At 42.6% G+C, this 20,208-nt stretch overlaps 2 protein-coding genes and 1 long non-coding RNA gene across 3 annotated transcripts; 1 reads left to right on the forward strand and 2 right to left on the reverse strand.

Moving 5' to 3' along the window:
• Window positions 1-66: 66 nt before the first annotated feature.
• ddt (D-dopachrome tautomerase) lies at window positions 67-1,760 on the reverse strand. Its single transcript, XM_014973511.2, has 3 exons — window positions 1,485-1,760; window positions 618-793; window positions 67-384 (listed from the first exon to the last, which is right to left on the reverse strand). The coding sequence occupies exons 1-3, from the start codon at window positions 1,590-1,592 to the stop codon at window positions 312-314; spliced, it is 357 nt and encodes a 118-aa protein (XP_014828997.2). The 5' UTR covers window positions 1,593-1,760; the 3' UTR covers window positions 67-311.
• Window positions 1,761-3,019: 1,259 nt separating this feature from the next.
• Window positions 3,020-10,143, forward strand: mstnb (myostatin b). The gene is made up of 3 exons (XM_014973510.2): window positions 3,020-3,485; window positions 4,648-5,021; window positions 8,466-10,143. The coding sequence occupies exons 1-3, from the start codon at window positions 3,113-3,115 to the stop codon at window positions 8,844-8,846; spliced, it is 1,128 nt and encodes a 375-aa protein (XP_014828996.1). The 5' UTR covers window positions 3,020-3,112; the 3' UTR covers window positions 8,847-10,143.
• Window positions 4,198-5,368, reverse strand: LOC106907687 (uncharacterized). Its single transcript, XR_015762201.1, has 2 exons — window positions 5,229-5,368; window positions 4,198-5,141 (listed from the first exon to the last, which is right to left on the reverse strand). It is a non-coding gene; the product is annotated as an uncharacterized LOC106907687 (long non-coding RNA).
• Window positions 10,144-20,208: the final 10,065 nt, after the last annotated feature.

Genomic DNA, 20,208 nt, shown 5'->3' on the forward strand with positions numbered 1-20,208 from the left:
AAACATTATTTCTAAGTAGAGAATGTGAGTATTTTGTATTATGGGATGTGCAGTGATGAGACATGATTGTTGTTCAACATTCTGCCTTTATTTCATCGACAGGAAGAGTAATCGATCCCAGAGCCGATCCAGAGGAACCGGGACGACCAAACCGTCTTCAGCTCGGGTTCCTCCAGCAGAACCGAACCAGCCCGGTTTTTACTTCTGGAATTAACAGCTTCACTTTAAACAGTGACATTATTTCAACAGTACAAATCTCCAGATGGGATCCTGGAATGGGCAGAGGTTAAAGGTCATCTGCTGCTGGTTCTTCACAGGAAGCTCATCACGGTTCCTTTCTTCCCCACCTGGTGAGGCTGCAGCTCCAGGAACTGGATCACAATCCTGCAAACATCAAACCAGACTCATCACTTCCTGTCCTGTCAGCCAAACAGGAAGTTGTCAACAGAAACAAAGATGGAGGCTCTGTCAATGCTTCAGCATCGACAGAGCCGTTAAAATTAATAACGGCTTCATTTTCATTAGGAAGCAGAGAACTAAAGGGACAGAGTGACGTATTCTCTGTTAATATTAACTGAATGCAGTGTTTATAGGACCGTCCAGCAGGGGGAGCTCACCTGTCTTCAGCCAGGCTCAGTTCTTTGGTCAGGAAGCCGAAGATCTTGGCGCTGTGCTCCTTGTTCTTCTCGGCGGTGTCCGTCACAGAGATGGCCGACACCGACACCAGAACACATGGAGCGCAGGAGCCGCCCACCAGCATCGGCAGCCCTGGATGCACCACCATGTTCATCCTCTGGGAGGGAAAAGAGTGTCCGGTCAGTTCGTCTGGTTCACGACAATTATTCAATTGCCCTAAGGAACTATACTAACATAATAATTAATGTAAGCTAATCCACAAATACTTGAGATCATCTCTAAAATGCTTAGAACTGCCTGTTTTCATAGTTCAAACACCAAATATACCATAAAACTCATTAATGGACTCAATAGAAACTTAACTCTACTGCAGAAGCTAACATCCCGATCTTCGTTATTTCTGCTCGAGTTTTCAGCCAATCAACAAAAAAGAAAATGAACAGGTCTGCTATGTAGCCAATAGCATATGTCAAGTAGCATAGCGGACACATATCTCAGCTTCACAAGCTGCATTTTCTTTTGAATATTTAACATATGCTATATGAAAAAAAAAGAACAAAAATACCAGGAATAATTTGGTATTACCACAGAAAAATCTGTGACATTCCACTTTAAATAATAACTAATTAATGAGCCAATTAAACTCCATCCAGACTCCATTGAATCTGTATTGAATCGCTGTTGTTCTGAACAGTAAGAGGGGCCCCTCATCTAATTCTGCTCAAGGCCCCATAAAACATGGGGTCGCCCCTGCTGACAACTCCTCTGGTTCTGGTCGCCAGATAACCTGGAAACGCTCAGATGTGTTACACCGGTGGAACTGGTGGAAGCGGGTCGGAGGTACTCACGTCCTCCGGTTTCCCCAGCGCCGCCGCGGTGACGGAGCAGAACCGCTTCAGGAAATCCTCGGAGAAGCTGCTGGCAGGCAGGTTGCTCTCCACGACGACGAAGGGCATCTTTACTGGCGGGACTGGGAGCTGTGGTTAGACTCAACACGCGAAAGGTCAATGACAGACTTTGGTGGCAGGATAATTCTTCTTCCGGTGTCACTTTCAAAATAAAGCATAAAAATAAACTGAGTGTGGTTTTCTTCGACGCTTCCCGAAATAAATTTAGTAAAAATCTGTCAGGGACTTTATTACAACTCGGTTATCCTCCTTCTGTTTTAACTCCACATTTATTCGTTACTCGCGACTTAAAAATTGGGTGTCGTATGCGTCACGTGACGTTATTTCCGCGCAGAAAAACTACAACCCAAATACTGAAATAAAAAACATTTTGAGGATATAACTTTGTCTACCATAATTTTTGATTTTCAAATATTTAAAGTAATAAAAACATAACATAGCAAGAGAAGTAAAAAAATAAAATAAACTGATTCGTTATTCTAAAAGTCACGCTTTCTATTAAAGCCCATTTCCGCCATGACAGAAAAATAAAAGCCCAACAGGAAGTGAGAAAAATGAATAAATAGTCATAATTTTGACTTTAAAAGTTATATTTGTGGAAGTCACGCTGGTTCTCTACGGAAGCTTGCCAAAATCTCACATGACTGGAAATCGAAATTATTACTGAATCACATAATTATCACTATCTGAAAATTACGACTGAACTTCGAAGTCATGACTTTATATCTCATTATATCTTATTAATACAAGTCAAAATTATATCTTGGGTTTCTTTTATGGTGGAAGTGAACTTCCATACTTTTCAGATTGTGTTTTGGATTATTTTTCTTCGGAATTATGAATTATGTCTCAAAAACCCCGAATGAAACAAGTCTGCTGTTGAAACGTCACCAAATGTGAAAACCTTTTCTCGATGCTGAGGCTGTAGGATCTCGCAGATACAATTCTCCATATAATTTCTAATGTTTATTCCATGGATTATTTTAATATTTATGTATTTATTCAATCCTCTAACGCGAACTCATGTGATATAAAACACGCCACATGATGGCGCTGCCTCCTCAACAGAAACATTAATAATGATTTTAACCAATGTTGTTGATTTTTTAAAATTATTAATATTTTTTTCCGTCATGAATATTTTGTAGCACAATGTCGTTTTATTTGGAGATTTTTTCGGGGAAACACAAAATTCTGAACTAATAAAAATATTTTTCTGTAGAGCCGCAGTCGCTCCATGATCAGCAGCTGCAAGACAATATTTTGTGACTCGAAGAGGAAAAACTGAGACATTAAAGTTTTTTTTATCCTGTTTGACAGATGTTTCACATGCTTTGGTTTTTAAATCTGATTCATCTAATAAAAAGTTATTCCACTCTGTTTGAATCCATCGTTTCCTCTCCAGCCAATCATGGTCACGTAACAGGCTAAAGTTGGAGTATAAAAAGCTGCGCACTAATAAATTATGACGCCCGTCAGCGCTGCTCATTTTCCCACGCAGCTCCGAGGCGCATCACGTCGCAGCGGATCTTTTCCTTCTCGTTCACCTGAAGCCGAGCAGCAGAGCCATGCACCTGTCCCGGACTGCGCTGTGCCTCAGCCTGCTGGCTGTTCTGGGTCCTGTTGTTCTGAGCGAGCCGGAGCCACAGCCGGCCGCCGCCACCAGCCCCACGGACACGGAGCAGTGCCTCACCTGCGAGGTGCGGCAGCACATGAAGACCATGCGGATCAACGCCATCAAGTCGCAGATTCTGAGCAAACTGCGCATGAAGGAGGCGCCCAACATCAGCCGGGACGCGGTGCAGCTGCTGCTGCCCAAGGCGCCGCCGCTGCAGCAGCTGCTGGACCAGTACGACGTGCTGGGAGACGACAGCCGGGATCTGGTACCGGAGGACGACGAGCACGCGACCACTGAGACTCTGATGATCATGGCCACTGAGCGTAAGTCTGCCTCGAGCTCCACTTTCTGCTCCATTAACGCGTCTTCTGTGCGTAAAGCTACATTTTACGCTCAGAACTGCAAGCAAGGAGCTTTTTGCCGTCGCATGGAGATTCTAGATGTTGGCCGTGAATATATGAATGAAGAAGAATCCCGAAGACTTTTTGTTTTATGTGTTTCTTGCAGAACAATTTGGCGGTTTCTTGACTATTTTTGTGCGTAAAACAAGATTTTACGCACAAAACGGCTTTTATTTTGGCATCTCTTTGAGTTCTTAGGTGTTGAAGCTGCTTTTTACTGGAGCTTATCAAGACAACAAACAGCTTTTTAGCTTTTTAGGTTGTGCATCAGACAGTTTTATAATGGGTAAAATGAAGCTTTACGCTCAAAAAAGGCGATAAAAGCCACTAAGTGAGACATCAGATGGATGTTTTCAGTGATAATGGAGAATTAATGGGAATTCCCAGGATTAAAAACGGTATTTCTGTTGGTGTTTGCAAGACAAAGTTTCTGTTTTTTTGATTTCTGTGAATGAAATGAAGTTTTACGGACATAAAATCGCAATAAAAACATAAAGTTTGACATTACCTGGATGTTTTTAGGTGATTCTGGTGAATTAAGCACCATCAAGATCACAAATTGTATTTTTGTTCGAGTTTGCGACACAAATTGTTTATTTTTATTGCACATGTTGGTAAAATGAAATTTTGCGCATCACAGAAGCAAGTAAAGCTTTTATTTATCTTCAAAACAAATTACATTCACTCACTTTTTCGGTTTTAAAACGTTTTAACAATAAAACGAGGAAAAGGGACAGAAATGAGATGAAGTGATGCACAGGGATGGAGGGATTCAGGTCCGGATCCGGAAAGTTTCTGAATCCGCCCTCAGATGAAGCGCAGCTCCAAGTCGAATTGAACGGTTTGTTTTTCGCACCTCTGAAACCAGCTTCAGCTGTCACCTTCCCAAATAAAACAACCTTCTTCTCTTTCCTTCTGACATGAAGCCAGAAGCTGCAGCTCCGAGCGGCTCTGGTTCTGTTCGCAGCCTGCAGGGTCCGCTGGACACGGAGCCAACAGCAGAACCTAAAGATCATCCGAACTGGTTCCATGTTCTATCTGTAAATATTTACCCTCCGTGCGCCATGTCTCTGTGTTCCTGCAGCCGACCCGGCGGTCCAGGAGGACGGGGAACCGACGTGCTGCTTCTTCTCCTTCACGCAGAAGCTGCAGGCCACGCGGATCGTGCGCGCGCAGCTGTGGGTGCACATGCGCCCCGCGGCCGAGGCGACCACCGTGTTCCTGCAGATCTCCCGCCTCATGCCGGCCACGGACGGCGGCAGGAGGCACGTCCGGATCCGCTCCCTGAAGATCGACGTGAACGCCGGGGTGAGCTCGTGGCAGAGCATCGACGTGAAGCAGGTGGTGGCGGTGTGGCTGCGGCAGCCGGAGACCAACTGGGGCATCGAGATCAAGGCCTTCGACTCGCGGGGGAACGACCTGGCGGTGACCGCGGTGCAGGCCGGGGAGGACGGCCTGGTGAGTCCGCGGCGCTCCGCCCGGAGCTTCAGCCACAAATATCATTTATATTTTCCTGCAGTTTGAGTTTCATGAAAACTTTTCAGGTCATCCTTCGGGACTCTTTAACTTTAACTCCTCCTAAACTGACCGAGTTAGAAAAAGAGAAAAAAGTGTTTTCAAACCAGGAATTCATTTATTAAGGAAACAAAAAAGAACCAAACCAACCTGGTTCTGCGTGGAAATGTTATCCCACCTGCAGACCAGCAGCTGGTGATAAAACTATTTCACATCCTTCATTTTTATTAACTGTTGCCCGTCTGTGGCTTTGTCTGAGTCAAACCGATGTGAGCGCATATATAACTGGTGACGCTGAGCAGCAGCTTACTACGGAACACCAACAAGGACAAAAAGCCACGAAATGTTTCTGTATCCATCACAGTCAAAGAAACGCAGCAAATCCGTTTCATCCAATCAGAGTGTTTACTGGATGAAAGGAGCCAATCACAGCCAAGTCGAAATCGTCCAGGAAGTGACAGAAACAAAACCAAAGTGCAGGATTTGATAAAAACACAATAAAACACGATAAACTCACATTTTGTAACATGTTCATATAAATGTTTCATTTGTTCATTTCTGGAAACATTTATGATTCCCAGTCGACTTGCTTTAAGGTCACTGTGGATGACCTTTGACCCGCTCTGCTGAGTAAATTGAGCCTTGTAGGAACAACATGTTGGTGTCAACTGGATTTAAGTTTGGGCTTTGACTAGGCCGCTCGGACTTGGTGGAGAGCGTTGGATTGTAGCTCTGGTCTTGGAGGCCATTTTTCTCTCTTCTTTACCATTGAACCATGACCTCTGACCTTTACTGATTCAGGGAGGCCTGCAGCGCTTCTGATGTTGTTCTGGTCCAATCAGAACCTCAGAGGCGGACCTGTTCTTCATGTCGTCAGTCGGGTTCTGTCATCATTTAATAAGGAGAATAATCAGGTTTAATGATGGAGGGAGGTCAGTTTGGAGTCTTCATGAATAAAACCTTTAGTGATGAATCAGCAGAAATATGTAGGGGAGGGGCAAAGTTCAAACTTCATACTGTAAAAAACACAAGTTAAAGATTTCTGAGGATAAAACTGAGTTTCCTTGGTGTTTCCGTCGTGCTGCGGCTCCACAGAACCCAGAACCGCTGGTTCTGATCAGGACCAGCATTTTATAACTTTATCTGAATTTTAGCCTTTTCTTCCATCCTCACTGAGGGGATTTTATAGAAAAGCCAACCGGTCTGTCGGACGATTTTTCTGTTTTCGATTTTTGTGTGAAGCGTTGAGCTGCAGGTGTGTTGGGTCAGAGGTCATCTTAAAGCTGCTGCCAGGTTGAGTTCTGATCCAGAAACCGGTTCCTGATCGTTTCTACAGCCGTATGAACAGCATGAGGGTCAAAGTCGTGTTTATGTTTCTGTCTGAGGAACAGAGTGATGCTGTGGGCTCTCCGGCCCACAAGCAGAGAAATCTCCTTAGCAACAAAATCACCAAGTTGATTTCTTCTCCCCTCGATTAAAGTAGCAAAACTATTTTATACTTTTCTTCATATCTGCTTATAAATTAATTTAAAATTCAATATTTTAACTCAAAGTAGAAAATAAAACATTTTTAGGGTTTCAGATTAAAAGAAAGTTGTTCTGATTCCTAAGTTTTTGGATCAACTGTAAAAAATCTAATATGTTTACAGCATAACTGTATTAAAATCAAAGCAAGAACAAGAGAATATGAATAGTAACTAAAATACGCTGCATTGTAGGAAGTATTTTAAAAGAAATAAATTTGAAATCCTCATCCTTTAGTAATTATAAAAATGATCAGGGGCCACCCAAACTCATTCCAAGGGCCACAAATGGCCCCCAAGCCGCAGTTTGGACACCTGCACTGTAAAACGTTCAGAGTTAAGTTAGAAATCAGCTAAAATCTAATGAGGAATACTTTCAAAATAAACTCCAGGTCAGAAAGAGGTTGACCTTTTGACCTTTGCAGGCGTAAACAGAGCTGGTTAGTAACTTGTTACATTTACTTGAGTAACTTTTTTGGAAGAAATGTACTTTTAGGAGTATTTTTACTACGTTGTACTTTCTACTCTTACTGGAGAAAAAGTTCTGGATTTTACTGAAACACCAAAACTTCAGCAGACAGACTCACCTGCAGCTTCCGTTCAAGGTTTTTACTCAAAGATTGGAAAATTTTGATTTTGCCTGATTTTATTTTTTGGTACTTTCTTCTCCTTCTTCATGACTTTATATTTTGGTCATAAGTGACTGATAATCTGATCACTTCCTCCGTACTGCAATGAACTTTTTATCGAGTCTGACTTTGGCTCGTGCCGTTCAGCCGCAGCAGGCGGTCAAACAGGAAGTAATCAGGCTGGCTCACCTGGACCAATCACATCGAGCCGCTCCGCATTCCGTGTGACTCTGCAAATCAGAGTAATTGCCTGCACACACACACACACACACCCGGGGCGATCGATGACCAGCAGCTCCAGCGCTGCCTCCGGCCTGTGCAGCAGCTAACCAACCGTCTGATGATTTAATTTCTCTGAAAGTCGCGGTTTCATCATGTTTCCGTGACATGTTTGAAGACTCGCTGCCAGGAGGAAATTAGAGGCTGAACGCTGACTCCGCTCCATCGGGGTCAAAAATTACCCGAAATAATTTGGGTTAGTTAGCCGGTCATGAGAGGAAAACATGGAGGTTTGCTTTTTAAAGTCGCATTTTCACCACGTTATTCATTCATTCACACGTTACCGTTTCAAACTAGATATTTAGTTAGCAAGCTAAATATTTAGATCCAAACTAAATAATAAAGTAGATCTAAACTATGTAGTTAGCTAAATATTTACTTTAGAAATTAAATATGTATGTAATATGCATATTTATATTTACAATAAGTAAAAGTCGACTATTAAACTGAAAGTTGGGTCTTATCAGTAAATATTTAGCCCTGAGCTAGCCAAACATTAAGTTAGCTTTGAGCTAGCAAAATATTTATTTACCTCAGAGTTAGCTTAATATTTAGCTAGCTCAGAGCTAAATATTTTGCCAACATGCAAATTCACATGCTGTGAAGATGTATTTGACTATCAAAATAAAAGCTGTGTGTTAAGAACTTCCAGGAACTCCTGCTGGTGAGACTGAATCCACCGATCTTGTTTTAAGTTGAACTGTTGCACAAGAAAACACATGAAGAAGAGATATGAAAACAGGAGTTCAAGAAGCGGCATGGAAGCTTTTATTTTGATAATCCACTCCCAGTTATCAGCAACTGAATTTACATATGTACAGTAGCTTGAAGTCAAATATTTAGTTGCATAACTAAATATTTAGTTTGAAGCTAAATATTTAGCTTGCTAGCTAATTGTTTAGCTATAGCAAATAGTTAGCTTTCCTAATCCATCTCATTGTGTTCTGTCATTTCAGCAACCGTTCATGGAGGTGAAGGTGTCTGAGGGGCCCCGGCGGGCCCGGAGAGACTCGGGTCTGGACTGCGATGAGAACTCGCTGGAGTCCCGCTGCTGCCGCTACCCGCTCACCGTGGACTTTGAGGACTTTGGCTGGGACTGGATTATCGCCCCAAAGCGCTACAAGGCTAACTACTGCTCCGGGGAGTGTGAGTACATGTACCTGCAGAAGTACCCGCACACCCACCTGGTGAACAAGGCCAACCCCCGGGGGTCCGCGGGCCCCTGCTGCACCCCCTCTAAGATGTCCCCCATCAACATGCTCTACTTCAACGACAAGGAGCAGATCATCTACGGTAAGATCCCGTCCATGGTGGTGGACCGCTGCGGCTGCTCCTGAGCCCGGGCGCCGCGCCTCAACCCTTCAGACTCCAGACCGATCCGCCCGATCCGACGCTTTCCTGCAGCCACCTGAGGCCACAAGCAGCCCGGCTCCCTGCAGGGCGGCGCTTTCACCACCAGCATACTGTAGCTTTCTTTCTTCCAGTGAAACTTTAGCCGTCCCGGCTCGAAGCCAGACGGGCGCGAGAACAGAACAACGCCTGATGGACCGTGAAGTGAATGTTGGCAGAAATGATCCAAGTTAAACCAAAAACATTTATTCTCCCCCAAAGTTCCTGTCTCTCTTTTCTGTATCAGGACTAAAGTTAGATGATATTAACAGCAATTATTTGGGTTAATTAACCTGACAGAGAAAAATATGGAGCTTAACTTTTCAGTCCTATTTTTTTCATGATACTCATGAATGTCAGTTTCAAACTAAGCATTTAGTTTGAATCTAACTATTTAGTTAACAAGCTAAATTTAGCTTAACAAGTATTCAGTGAGCAAGGTAACTATTTAGCTCTAAGCTAAACATATAGCTCTGAGCTAGCTTAATATTTAGTTAGATTTGAGCTACATAAATGTTTAGTTAGCTCTGCGCTAGCTACCAAGCTAACTAGTTAGCTTGCTAACTAAATATTTAGTTTGAAACTTTGACATTTAGATATGAATGAATAACATGGTGAAAATGTGAGTTTGAAAAATGAACCCTCATGTTTTTCTCTGATCTCAAATAACTCAGATTATTGCTGTTAATTTTTGACTGTAAACTTAAAAGCCTGGGCAGACTAACACTCGTTTCTACGCTTTGCTACGTTTGTGAGAACCAGTTTAATCGTCTGACATTTGGAGACCCATTGGAGTCACATTTCACCCCAGCTGAGCCGCTAACAATGAAACATCCAGAGAAGTAACGAACCAAAGCCAAAAACAGTCTGGTTAGCAGCATTTCCCCATTAGTCATGCTAATATTTAGCTAAACTCTCCCCAGCATGGCGGTTTGACTGGAGCAGAACCAGTTTTGGGTAAACCCAGCTGAGCGGTCCTGATTGTAGCGTCGGCCCTGAACTGAAGGCGCAGTGAACCCGAGATGTGAGTGACCCAGTTTGCACTATGGACACCAACAGGACGAGTTGGTGGCTACAAAAAGAGTTGTAAAAACTGATTTTGATATGTTTGATAATTTGTATTGTGTGCAGTTGTTTCCGCTGATGGTGTGTATAAAAACCACAATGTAGCAAATAAAACATGTTATTCAGAAACTCTCTATATGTACTTGTTTCAACAAATAAAGTCTGTAGCTTGTTTGTTGACTTCTGGTTCTTCTTCTGCTGGTTTCTTTCACATTTTGCACCTAAAATAGTTTCGTAATTTTCTTTAAATTTGCAGTTATATTCTAACAAATCCAAAAATAATCCAAATATTGCTTTAAATGTGTTTTGAATAAAAACATGTTGGAAATAACTCACTCAAACATTAATGAGGGAAATCACTGATGTTTGTTCAGATGTGAATCAAAATAACTTCAGGATCAACAACATCCTGCAAAAGTATTTACATCTCCTCTTTGACACATTAAAACTAACTTCTGTGTATTTTACACAAATATGTCTTTTTTAACAATCACAATCTGAAAAATGTGGTGAGCATTTCTATTCAGCCCCACTGACTCAGAACCAACTTCCTCTGGGTTTTATCTCCACCAGCTCTGAACAGCTTTCCACATTTTAGACTTTATTTTTACAGAATAAACTCATTTCTTAATTTAATCCCAATGCAACACGTTGATCTGTCATAAAATATCATGAAGTTTGTGTTTGGAATGATGGAAAGCTGTTTTGTGCGACCCAATAAGTAGATGAATACATCATAATCTTTAACAAGCTGTGCATGAATTCATATTCAAACAGCTGAGATGTGTATATGACAGATTTAATATAAATCAGCTGATTTATTGACATATCACATTAATGTAAACTTGCCCCACAAACTAACTTCAGTTCTTAGTAATTCATCTCACCTTTACATTTAAAAATCAGGAAATCTCCCCCCTCCCCCCATTTCTCTTTAAAGCTGATCAATTTAGATTTTTATGCTTAAAAATACATAAAATGACTAAGAACCTTAAACCGGAGGGTCTGGTCCAGTTGGTCCCAGTTTCCCTGACTTGTCTTTTCCCAGTGATGTCGCGCTGCCGGACAGGATGTGACCGCGGCGCCGAGCCGGGCCGGGCCGGGCCTGGTTCCGCCCAGCAGGGGGCGAGAGGAGCTCCGCTCCGGAGAGACACTTCAGCTGGAGGCCTGCCACGGAGAGCGGCGGCGGCGCGGAGCGGATCCGTGGAGGCTGCTTCCTCTCCGGGCTGCAGCCACCCAGCTGCTGCTGCTGCAGCCACAAAAAACACAAACACCATAATGGGCTCAGCTGCAGCAGATTTACTGTTTCTGCAGGTTAACATGTTTATTTTCACATCATGTTTTAGTTATTAGCAAAATAAAACTCTGGACGGAACTTGACTATTGAGTTTTATCTAATGTGGGTCCAAACCGGGTCATCAACAGAACCAGGATCCAAACACAGCAACTAATCTACAGCAGAAAATGGAAAGAATCTGCAACGGCCTAGTCAAAGTCTGGAGCTCCACTTTATTGAAATGCAGCATTGGGGTCTTCAGGAAGCTGAAGCAACGAAGTGAATAAGTTTGATGGAAAATAGTTTTTCAAAGATTCTCCTTTTTCTTTTGTCTCTGCAGAATGAATAATATTCATACATGATGACATGTAAATGCCTCCAACAATAATTACAAATAATGATGAAACCTTTACTCTCTAAGACAAAAACAGGATGTAACAATATTTATTAAAATCTGATTACAGGAAGTAGGAACGTCGTTTGTAAAGTTATACAGTCAGAATTTAACAGCAAAGATTTGGATTATTTAGCCTAAACATTTTCAAAGTCAGATTTTTATCATGTTAATCATTAATTCATAAATGTCACAGATTCAAACAAAATATTCAGTTTCAAGGCTAAATATTTAGCTTCGCTCAGAGCTAAATATTTAGCTAATATGCTAGTTCACGTAAGCTTTTATTTTGGTAGTTCACGTCTACCAAAATAAAACGCAAATAGACCAAAATAAAAGCAAGCGCGGCTGATTCGTTTCAATTGGTGTTCATGTCGTCATCGTTTCTTCGTGATGTTTCTTTTCTTCATCACATGCCAATAGTCTAGCTTACAACAAGTAATGAGCCATTTTAATAAACATTTACACTAGCAACAGCTCGGAAAGGGTTCGGAAGATCCAGCTTTTATTTTTATAGTCCACTTCCGGTCATCGGTATGTGAATTAGCATATCTGATCTAGCTTAAAATTTAATTGGCAAACTAAATATTTATCTTGCTAGCTAAGTATTCGGCTTCAATCTAAATATTTAGCGTGCTAATTAAATATGTATGAATATTAGTGAAAGTATGACAAAAAAAATCCCCACGTTTTCTAGCATGACAGGCTAAATAACCCGAGTTATTGTGAGCTGCTGACGCACAACTTAATGCAGCCTCTTTAATAATCCATTCTTTTATGATTTTTGCTTATTTTGTGTTCTGAGGACATTGCAGCAGGATGATGAAGTCTCATTCAATCTGTTGTTAAATGACTCCAAATATGTTTTATCATTATAAGAAGCAGAAAATAAACTTAGAAATCTTTATGGCCCATCTCTATTTCTAATTTCTTAGAGAGTGAGGTTGTGAAGCCTCTTTGCCAAGACCCTAATCTTCAGATTGTGTCTCAGGTCTGGACTGCCAGCCTGGTGAAGCTCCTGGTTGATCCTGAGCTGCAGCAGCTTGTTGTCTGCAGCAGACAGCAGCTGCTGGTAAACATTTTCACTGAGCGTCGTTACATCTGTCATGAGTTGGACCCTGGAGGACCGTCTCCGCCAGCAACATTCCACCTCTGACAGGTGAGGAAGTCCGAGTGAGAGAGCGGGAAGAAGGATGTTAGGGGGTGAGGGAGTATTCCAAGGCAGCTGGAGACCCCGTTATTGGACCGGATTCCTGTTGTGTAAAGTTAATAGAAATTTAAACTACGGAGCAGGCATTTTTTTTTTAAGTTCCCTGATAAATTAACATCATTGTACCCTGATGATGTACGATGATCATGGTACATTCCCTTGAATTTGATGATAATATAAAGACAGTACTTTGGGTTTATTGATCCAAAGTACCAGAAATAGAAATTCAGACACCAACAAACAACGTCTGGATTATCTTAAGAAGTGTTTTTCAACCCTGGTCCTCAAGTCACACTGCCCTGCATGTTTCAGGTCTTTCCCTGCTTCAACACACATGATTTCAGTTGATGACTGATCAACAAGGTTTTTCTGAACTGCAGTCATTTAAATGGGATGTGTTAAAGCAGGGAAATATCTAAAATATGCAGGGCAGTGCGCCTTGAGGACCAGGGTTGGAAACACTGGTCTAAAGATTAGCTTTGAAAAGCATGAAGGGCTGATGAAGACAAGATGGCTTCCTCTGATTCTCTGCTTTGCCCTTTCTGCTTTGCAGGGTCACACAGTCCAGCTTTATTTGTTTTAGAACCTAATTATTTTGCTTCAACTTAAATATTTAGCTAGCCCTGAACTAACTAAATATTTAGCTTGCTCGTCACTCGATGCGTTGCCCCAATCCTCCACATGACCCTGAAGAGACGCTTCAGCCTCCCCAACCTCACAAAATCCTAGTCTTCAGGATCTCCTGACCCTACCTCAGCAATCGCCTCCATGCCAACAGATTCACCTTCCTCTCACTCAGTCCATTCTTTGAAGGACAACACGCTCCCCACCCAATCCTCACAAAGCAGATGCAGAGTGGGCTGCCCTTCGTTTTCCAGAACTTCCTTCAGGTCAACCAAAGTCCTTCTGGATTCCTCTGACACCAGAGTCTTTGGTGTCAGAGACTCTGGCCACTCCACGCCGTCTTTATGAGGCTGTGAAGCCACCAATCTTTCCTCCTCAGAGGATCCACTGAGGGGCCACCGCTCCTGAACGTGGCCCATTCAGGTCACATGTCCCCAATGACAGAAAATGTTTTTCCCCTTTCCTTTGTAGGATCACCAAGGTTTTCTTTGTCATTTCCTGCCTGTTTTGCATTTTCCCAGATTAACAACAGCAAACCACAGAGTGCCATCTGCCTCTTGAGGTTAGTTTCTGTCCAAAAGCCAGAGTATCTTGATCAGCCCAGGACTCATTATGGCACCTCTGGAATGAGAGCAGGCATGCTGCAGAGCTGCGAGCGGCACTCCGCGCCAGCTCGCACTCATAACTCTCTTCCTCCGATTAGTGCCAGCTGCCCGGCCCTCGGGTTTTGACAGATATAGTTGTTACATTATCCCTGGCTGCAATACGTGCTTCACAGATTTGTGCTGTAATTTCAACCACAAAGTTAAGCAAATCCCTAACAGCGTGCTAATTTATGGCCGTGCTGCTTCCTGAAGACATCAGTCTGTCATGTCAACCCTGTTTTCCAGGACTGCTTGAGGTTTTCAGAGATGTTTGAAAAACAAAAGGTGGCATTTCATCTTTCACCAAACAGAAATAATCTAATTATGCTAAAAGGACATAGAGTCAATACAATCCATAAAAAGTAAATTACCCCAAACTTAACCATGTGTAGTAACTGATACAGAGTCTGTAACGTCTCTGGAGGAACTCCGACCCATCCTGCTTCGATGAATCGCTCTAGGTTGGCAGCGTTCAGTGGTGGACCTACTGACAGCTTTGGGCCAGTTTCCTGCTGCGTAGCCAAAGTGGGTTTGAATTTTAAGCCATGAAATGGTGGATTCTGGTTCCATCAGTTGGGCGGCTGAAGACTAAAGCTACACATGAACTTACCAACACGTGTCAGCTTGTGGCCTTCATCTGGACTTTGATGCAAGCCAAAATGCGAAGGTCATTCATGTGTTGCTGGAGTCTTCAGCTCACCAGATGTTTGATCCACTTCACCTTCAGAGACGATAAAGTGGTGTTAGAAACTTTTCTGGATCTGAACCAAACAGTCATCCATGCCCTAAAGCAGCAAAGAAAACTGTCACCTTCGAGGGAATCGTTGAGATGTTTTTGGTAAATATGAGATGGGTCGTTCGGATCATCAATGGTTCTGGCGTAGGAACTCTTACATGGAGGCCATTTTTAGAGTTTTTCTCATCTTTATTGCTGACTCATGATCTTAACTGATGGCGTTAAGGTCATGGTGACGCCTGCAGAGCTGAATGCCTCGTTTTCGGTGCGCTTCAGGATGCCGTTTTATAGTCCAGCGTATTCAGGAGACTGTTTGAGTCTAACTGGGCAGGAAGGGTTAAACCCAAATGCCTAATGTTGCATCATACTAGTAAGATGATAAATATGATGCACTAGTGACATTTTTTCTGTCAGCCAATCAATGACAGTGTTGTGTTACGCCAGTAGCACCATCCAAACCGGACCGTACCATTGTCCTGTGGACCTACAGGAATGGAGTAGTCTGATCTACTTTTACAATGGAAACAGACAAAACAGCAAACCGAAATGTACCAGTCAGCTTCCACTGATCGGTGCGCTCTTGGCCAGTAAAGTCAGTACATTATTTTAGAGCATATTCAGAGCGTTTCCACCGCCAGTCAGACTCTCACTGGGCAGGAAGGATTAAACACAAACGCCTACAAGTACAACCACAAACTAGCTACGTTTGTCTGCCTCCAGATCACTGGTTGGTGTTGGGTGACACCAGTAGCTCCACCTAACCATACTGTGTCATTCATGGACCCTGAAGAGAGCTGCGGCAAAGAAAACGAGTAGAAATCAACCTGGAGAGGAAATCTCCAGGTTGATTTCTACACGTTTTCTTTGTTTGATGATCTGAAACCCTTTAATTGTGACATAAGCAGAAGAAACGTGTTTGTGCAGAACTAAAGTGTTGAGAGTCACTTGAACACATTTGGGTGAGAGGGATACAAACAGCCAGGGAAGGTTTTCGCTTATCATCACTACATATGGATACTGAATCCCACCGCAGGGAGAAGTGCAATCGGATCGCCTCAGCTTATGATAATATTATAGTTGGTGCTGTGAAAGGTCAAACCACAGCACATGTCGGGCTTTATGCTGAGAGAACTCCCAGATGGCCCCAGCATTGCAGGACCGAGGCTCTGCAAATGCTTCTGGGAAAAACATGAATGCCGGGTAGGACCTGTGCCTGTAGTCTGACCCGTTTCTCTCTGCGCTCGTTTGAGGCTGGTCGCCGGCGGATACTCGCTGCTCAGAAATGCGTGCAGCAGCAAAAATCTACACTGTTTGCCTTGGGCCTCCAAGGGACGTAACAGAGTAATTAGGGAGGATTAGGTGATGATCATCTTTTTACCATGTGACCAGGCTGTTTAAAAGGTCAGCAGCGGTTCGTTTTGCCAGCTGTCTTCTGAAACACCTGTTTTAATACAGTTTCTGCTGCCAGAATGAGGGATTTGCTCATAATTTCTCCCACAGGAGGGATGGTAGGAAAGGAGCAGTTTTGGAAAGCATGCAAAATGTTTCACTTCTTCATTTCACACACGTCATCGAGACAGGTTTCTGCTCTCCTGTTACTACCTTAATGTGCAGAGCCACAGGTCCCCGTCAGCAGCTGGGCCACTTATACAGCCGTCTCAGAACCCAGGAGTAACCATAGACTTTAACAGACTCATCAAATTTGAAATAAAATCACATGAACTATATTTAACACCTTTCCCGCTCTATTTTTGGATCTGTTGGAAGAAGCGGTCATACGGGGTACCGAGGACTCGGACCACCTGCTTCTGTTTAGAAACATGAAACTAGGCTAACAGAACAAGATTGGGGAGTAGATAAAGACACCTGAGTTAGCTAAATATAGACTCTCCAGGTTAGACCCGCTTTTCCCTTCAGACCCTCCTTAATTCTTCATGGCACCGATTCGACAAGGTGTCAGAAACCTTCCCCAGAGAGGTTCTGGAGACCAGCTGGGTTCAGCAAACTCATTGTTCCAGAAACCAGCTGGAGACATGCAGCATCATCCTGCAGGAAGGAACCAATCAGAAGACGGCCCAAAGGGCAGAGATGTGGGCTGTGGAGGTCAAATGATGCTAAACCGTTTCCATGGCGATGCTTCAGTCAGTTCCTCCTGATTTGTCTCCATTTGGTGATCCTGTGCGGTTCCTTCCTGTTTAGGCGGTACAAACTGGACTTGATTGGCAGCAAAATGCATTCATTGGTTGGGCAACAGATTGAAGAAAGGCAACACTTCCTATGAACAACAACTAAACCAACATATTCACTTCGTTAGTAAACTAACTATTTAGCTCACTAAGAAAATTTACAGTTTAGAACTAAATATTCCGGTTAACTAAAGATTTAGTTTTAAGCTAAATGTTTAGTTTGTAAATTAGTTTCAACATCAAACTAAATATTTTGTACATAAGCTAAATATTTGCAGTGCTCGCCAGTTAGGGCAAAAATTTCCAACTAAAGTTATTTCTAAATTTACTGTCAAACTAAATACTATGAAGCTAAAATGTTTAACTTCAAACTACATTTTTTGTTTAGCAAGTTGAACATTTAGTTTCAAGCAAAGCACAGTTTGAAAACTAAATATCTTGCTAACTAGTTTGGGGCTAATTAAGCAAGCTAAATATTAAGCATCAAACCAAATATTTTGTTTGTAAGATAAATATTTAGCTTGCTAAATAGCTAGGGGCGGTGTGGGGGGGAAGTGATGACAATTCTAGGGGCCCTGACCAACAGGGGGCCCTGTTTTTATTATTATTTTATAAATAATAAAATTTTTTTTTTTTTATTCATAGAAATTAAAATAAAAAAGAAATCAGCACCCTGTCAATTATAAAATTAATCATATTGTATTTTCAAAGATTGTTTTTAGCAGTAAAAATGTAATGTTTCCTCTCCTACACATCCATATCTGCCCCTGTCTGCGTCAAATGGTTCGATCCTGTTGGAGCTTCAGAGTGACGCCGTCAGCACCAGTCAGTGGAAATCACGAACGATGGTGGCAGTTACTAAGCTGCTAAGAAAAGTTATAAAATCAGGTTTTCAAAAGAAAGAGAGAGAAAGAAAAAGGCAAGAGTGTTAATTTATAACCCAGTTTTTCTCCAAGAGAGGTGGGAAGACTGTGTGAGATCATCAACCATTTAGCATAATTAGCTTAGCTACAGATTACTGTTTGCCTCCTTTTCATTAGCATTTAATGAATTAAGGAAAGAAATTACCAACATATTCATATATTTAACTTGTCCTTTGTACCTTTTACCACTTAACAGACGAGTCAGTCAGCAGCAGCTCTAACCCACGTCCCTCCTGACCTGTTCTCTCCTGGGTGAAATTGAAGCTGCAGTATGTCACATTTATATAAATATTTTTTTCACAGATTTTTTAAAACTGTCATTATGTTGTGACAGTATGGTATGAGAGGTAATCTGTGAAAATTTTATTTCCTCTGCTTTCTCCCAGGGTTCTCTAGAAACAACCAGTCAGTGGCAGGAGAGTTTTAGTGCCGTCAATCACCATCTCATGTGGTGCTGCTCATCCTTCCTCCCCCTTGATTTGTGCCGTGCTGCAGCTAGCATAGCACAGAGCTGTGCAGATTCAAACTGTGAATGCTCAGTTTAGTTAGCATAGCTACAATGGCGGCAGATAAACGGTTTCTTGTAATGATAAGTTGTTTCTCCCCCATTAGCACATTTAGCAGAGAGTGAATGAGGCTAATTGACAGCGCTAAGTGCGTCCTCCTGGTTCTGATTGGTGGTTTTGGTCAGAACGGAGCATTACTTTAACCAGTAATAGTTCAGGATGGAGGTGGAGGAGATTGATTGTTTTCACAGATTATCTGTCTCATAACAAACTGCTACGACATGGTGACAGCTTTAACAAATATGGAGAAAACAGATTTTTATTAAAGTTATGTACTGCAGCTTGAATAAAATGCAACTACATGGCATGTTTAGAAGTCTGGATTGCTTTATGTGTATTTCACGTTGCTTTTGGCTGTTGCTCATGGGGAGACATTTCAGTATCTAAAACTAATAGAAAAAAATTAAACAACCTACCTGCATACTGGATGTGGACTGTTGGATGTTAAATTCATGAGCAGTAAATATTGTGCTAGTTATCAGTACTGAACCACAGAAAGCAAGGCAGATGCAGGCCTTTAAAATTGTGACGCTTTTTATGGGTCAAATAGACTCAAAAAATTGTGACAGTCTGCGTGGGGGCCAAACTAAGTTTTTGTCAGGGAGCTCAAGATTTCTGGTGGCGCCCCTGAGCTAGGGCTAAATATTTAGTTAGCAAATTAACTAGTTTGCAACTAAATATTTACCTTTAATCTAAATATTGTTAGCGAGCAAAATATGTAGTTTGAAACTGACATTTGTGAATGAATGAATTACTTGGTGAAAATTTGACTTTGAAAAACATTTTTCCTCTTGTATCAGGCTAATAACTGAAATTATTGCTGTCAATTTCTGACTGGGACTCAAACTTTTCATCACTGACTGTATTTTTCCTGAATCTGGGCTGTAAACATATCAGGCTGTTTCCCGTCGGCCAGCAGCGAGGCTGGATTTATCTGCTGAGGATTAACGGTGGAAAGTACAGCTTGCTGCTTGAACGTCTTGAAAAAGGAATCTGTAGAACTGTACCATACCCGTTATTCCTGAGCTGTCAGGGCCTGACACATACCTGACACCGCTCGACATCCGTCCGTGTCGGGCGCCCGCGCTTTTCGTCAGGGGGTCTCCTCGGAGGAAGCCCTCCTCTTCATCACTGTCATCCCTGCGTCCCGGAGGAGCGGCGCCGAGCTGGACGGGTTTTTTCTGATGCCTCGTTACAAACAAACGCTGCAGCGTTCTGTAAGCAGACCTGGAGGGGACGGCGGCTCGGCCCGGTCCAGGAGCTCCCAGTGACCGGCCATCAATCACATCACGGCTTCCAGATGTGGCTGTCAGCTGTGAGGTCAGCGTGGCGATTCCTCATCCGTAAGTGGAAAAGCAAGCGCAGACGGAAAGGATAAATTACAGGCGAGGTGAAGACAGGCAGCGCTCAGCAGCTGGCCATCTGGCCCTCGGGCCCCGACTGGTTGATTTTATTGCTTTTCATTGCTTCCCGATTGTCCAGGAGGGATTCAGCGACCCGCCTGTCAATCCTCATCCTGCAGGTTGGTTTACAGATTACAGCTCCAAACGTAAAGACGAGTCAAACTATCCTCACCAGGAAGTAAGTGCACCCTCCGTCCGACGAAACCAAACATGTAAAATAAACACATCCAGACTGAAGAGAAGCAAAGGAACATCAGATCACAGCAGGGAGTCCAAACTTTCT

This window comes from Poecilia mexicana, unplaced genomic scaffold (genome assembly GCF_051168715.1).
Source record: "Poecilia mexicana isolate PSO_F unplaced genomic scaffold, ASM5116871v1 scaffold_2, whole genome shotgun sequence".
Classification (NCBI taxonomy): domain Eukaryota; kingdom Metazoa; phylum Chordata; class Actinopteri; order Cyprinodontiformes; family Poeciliidae; genus Poecilia; species Poecilia mexicana.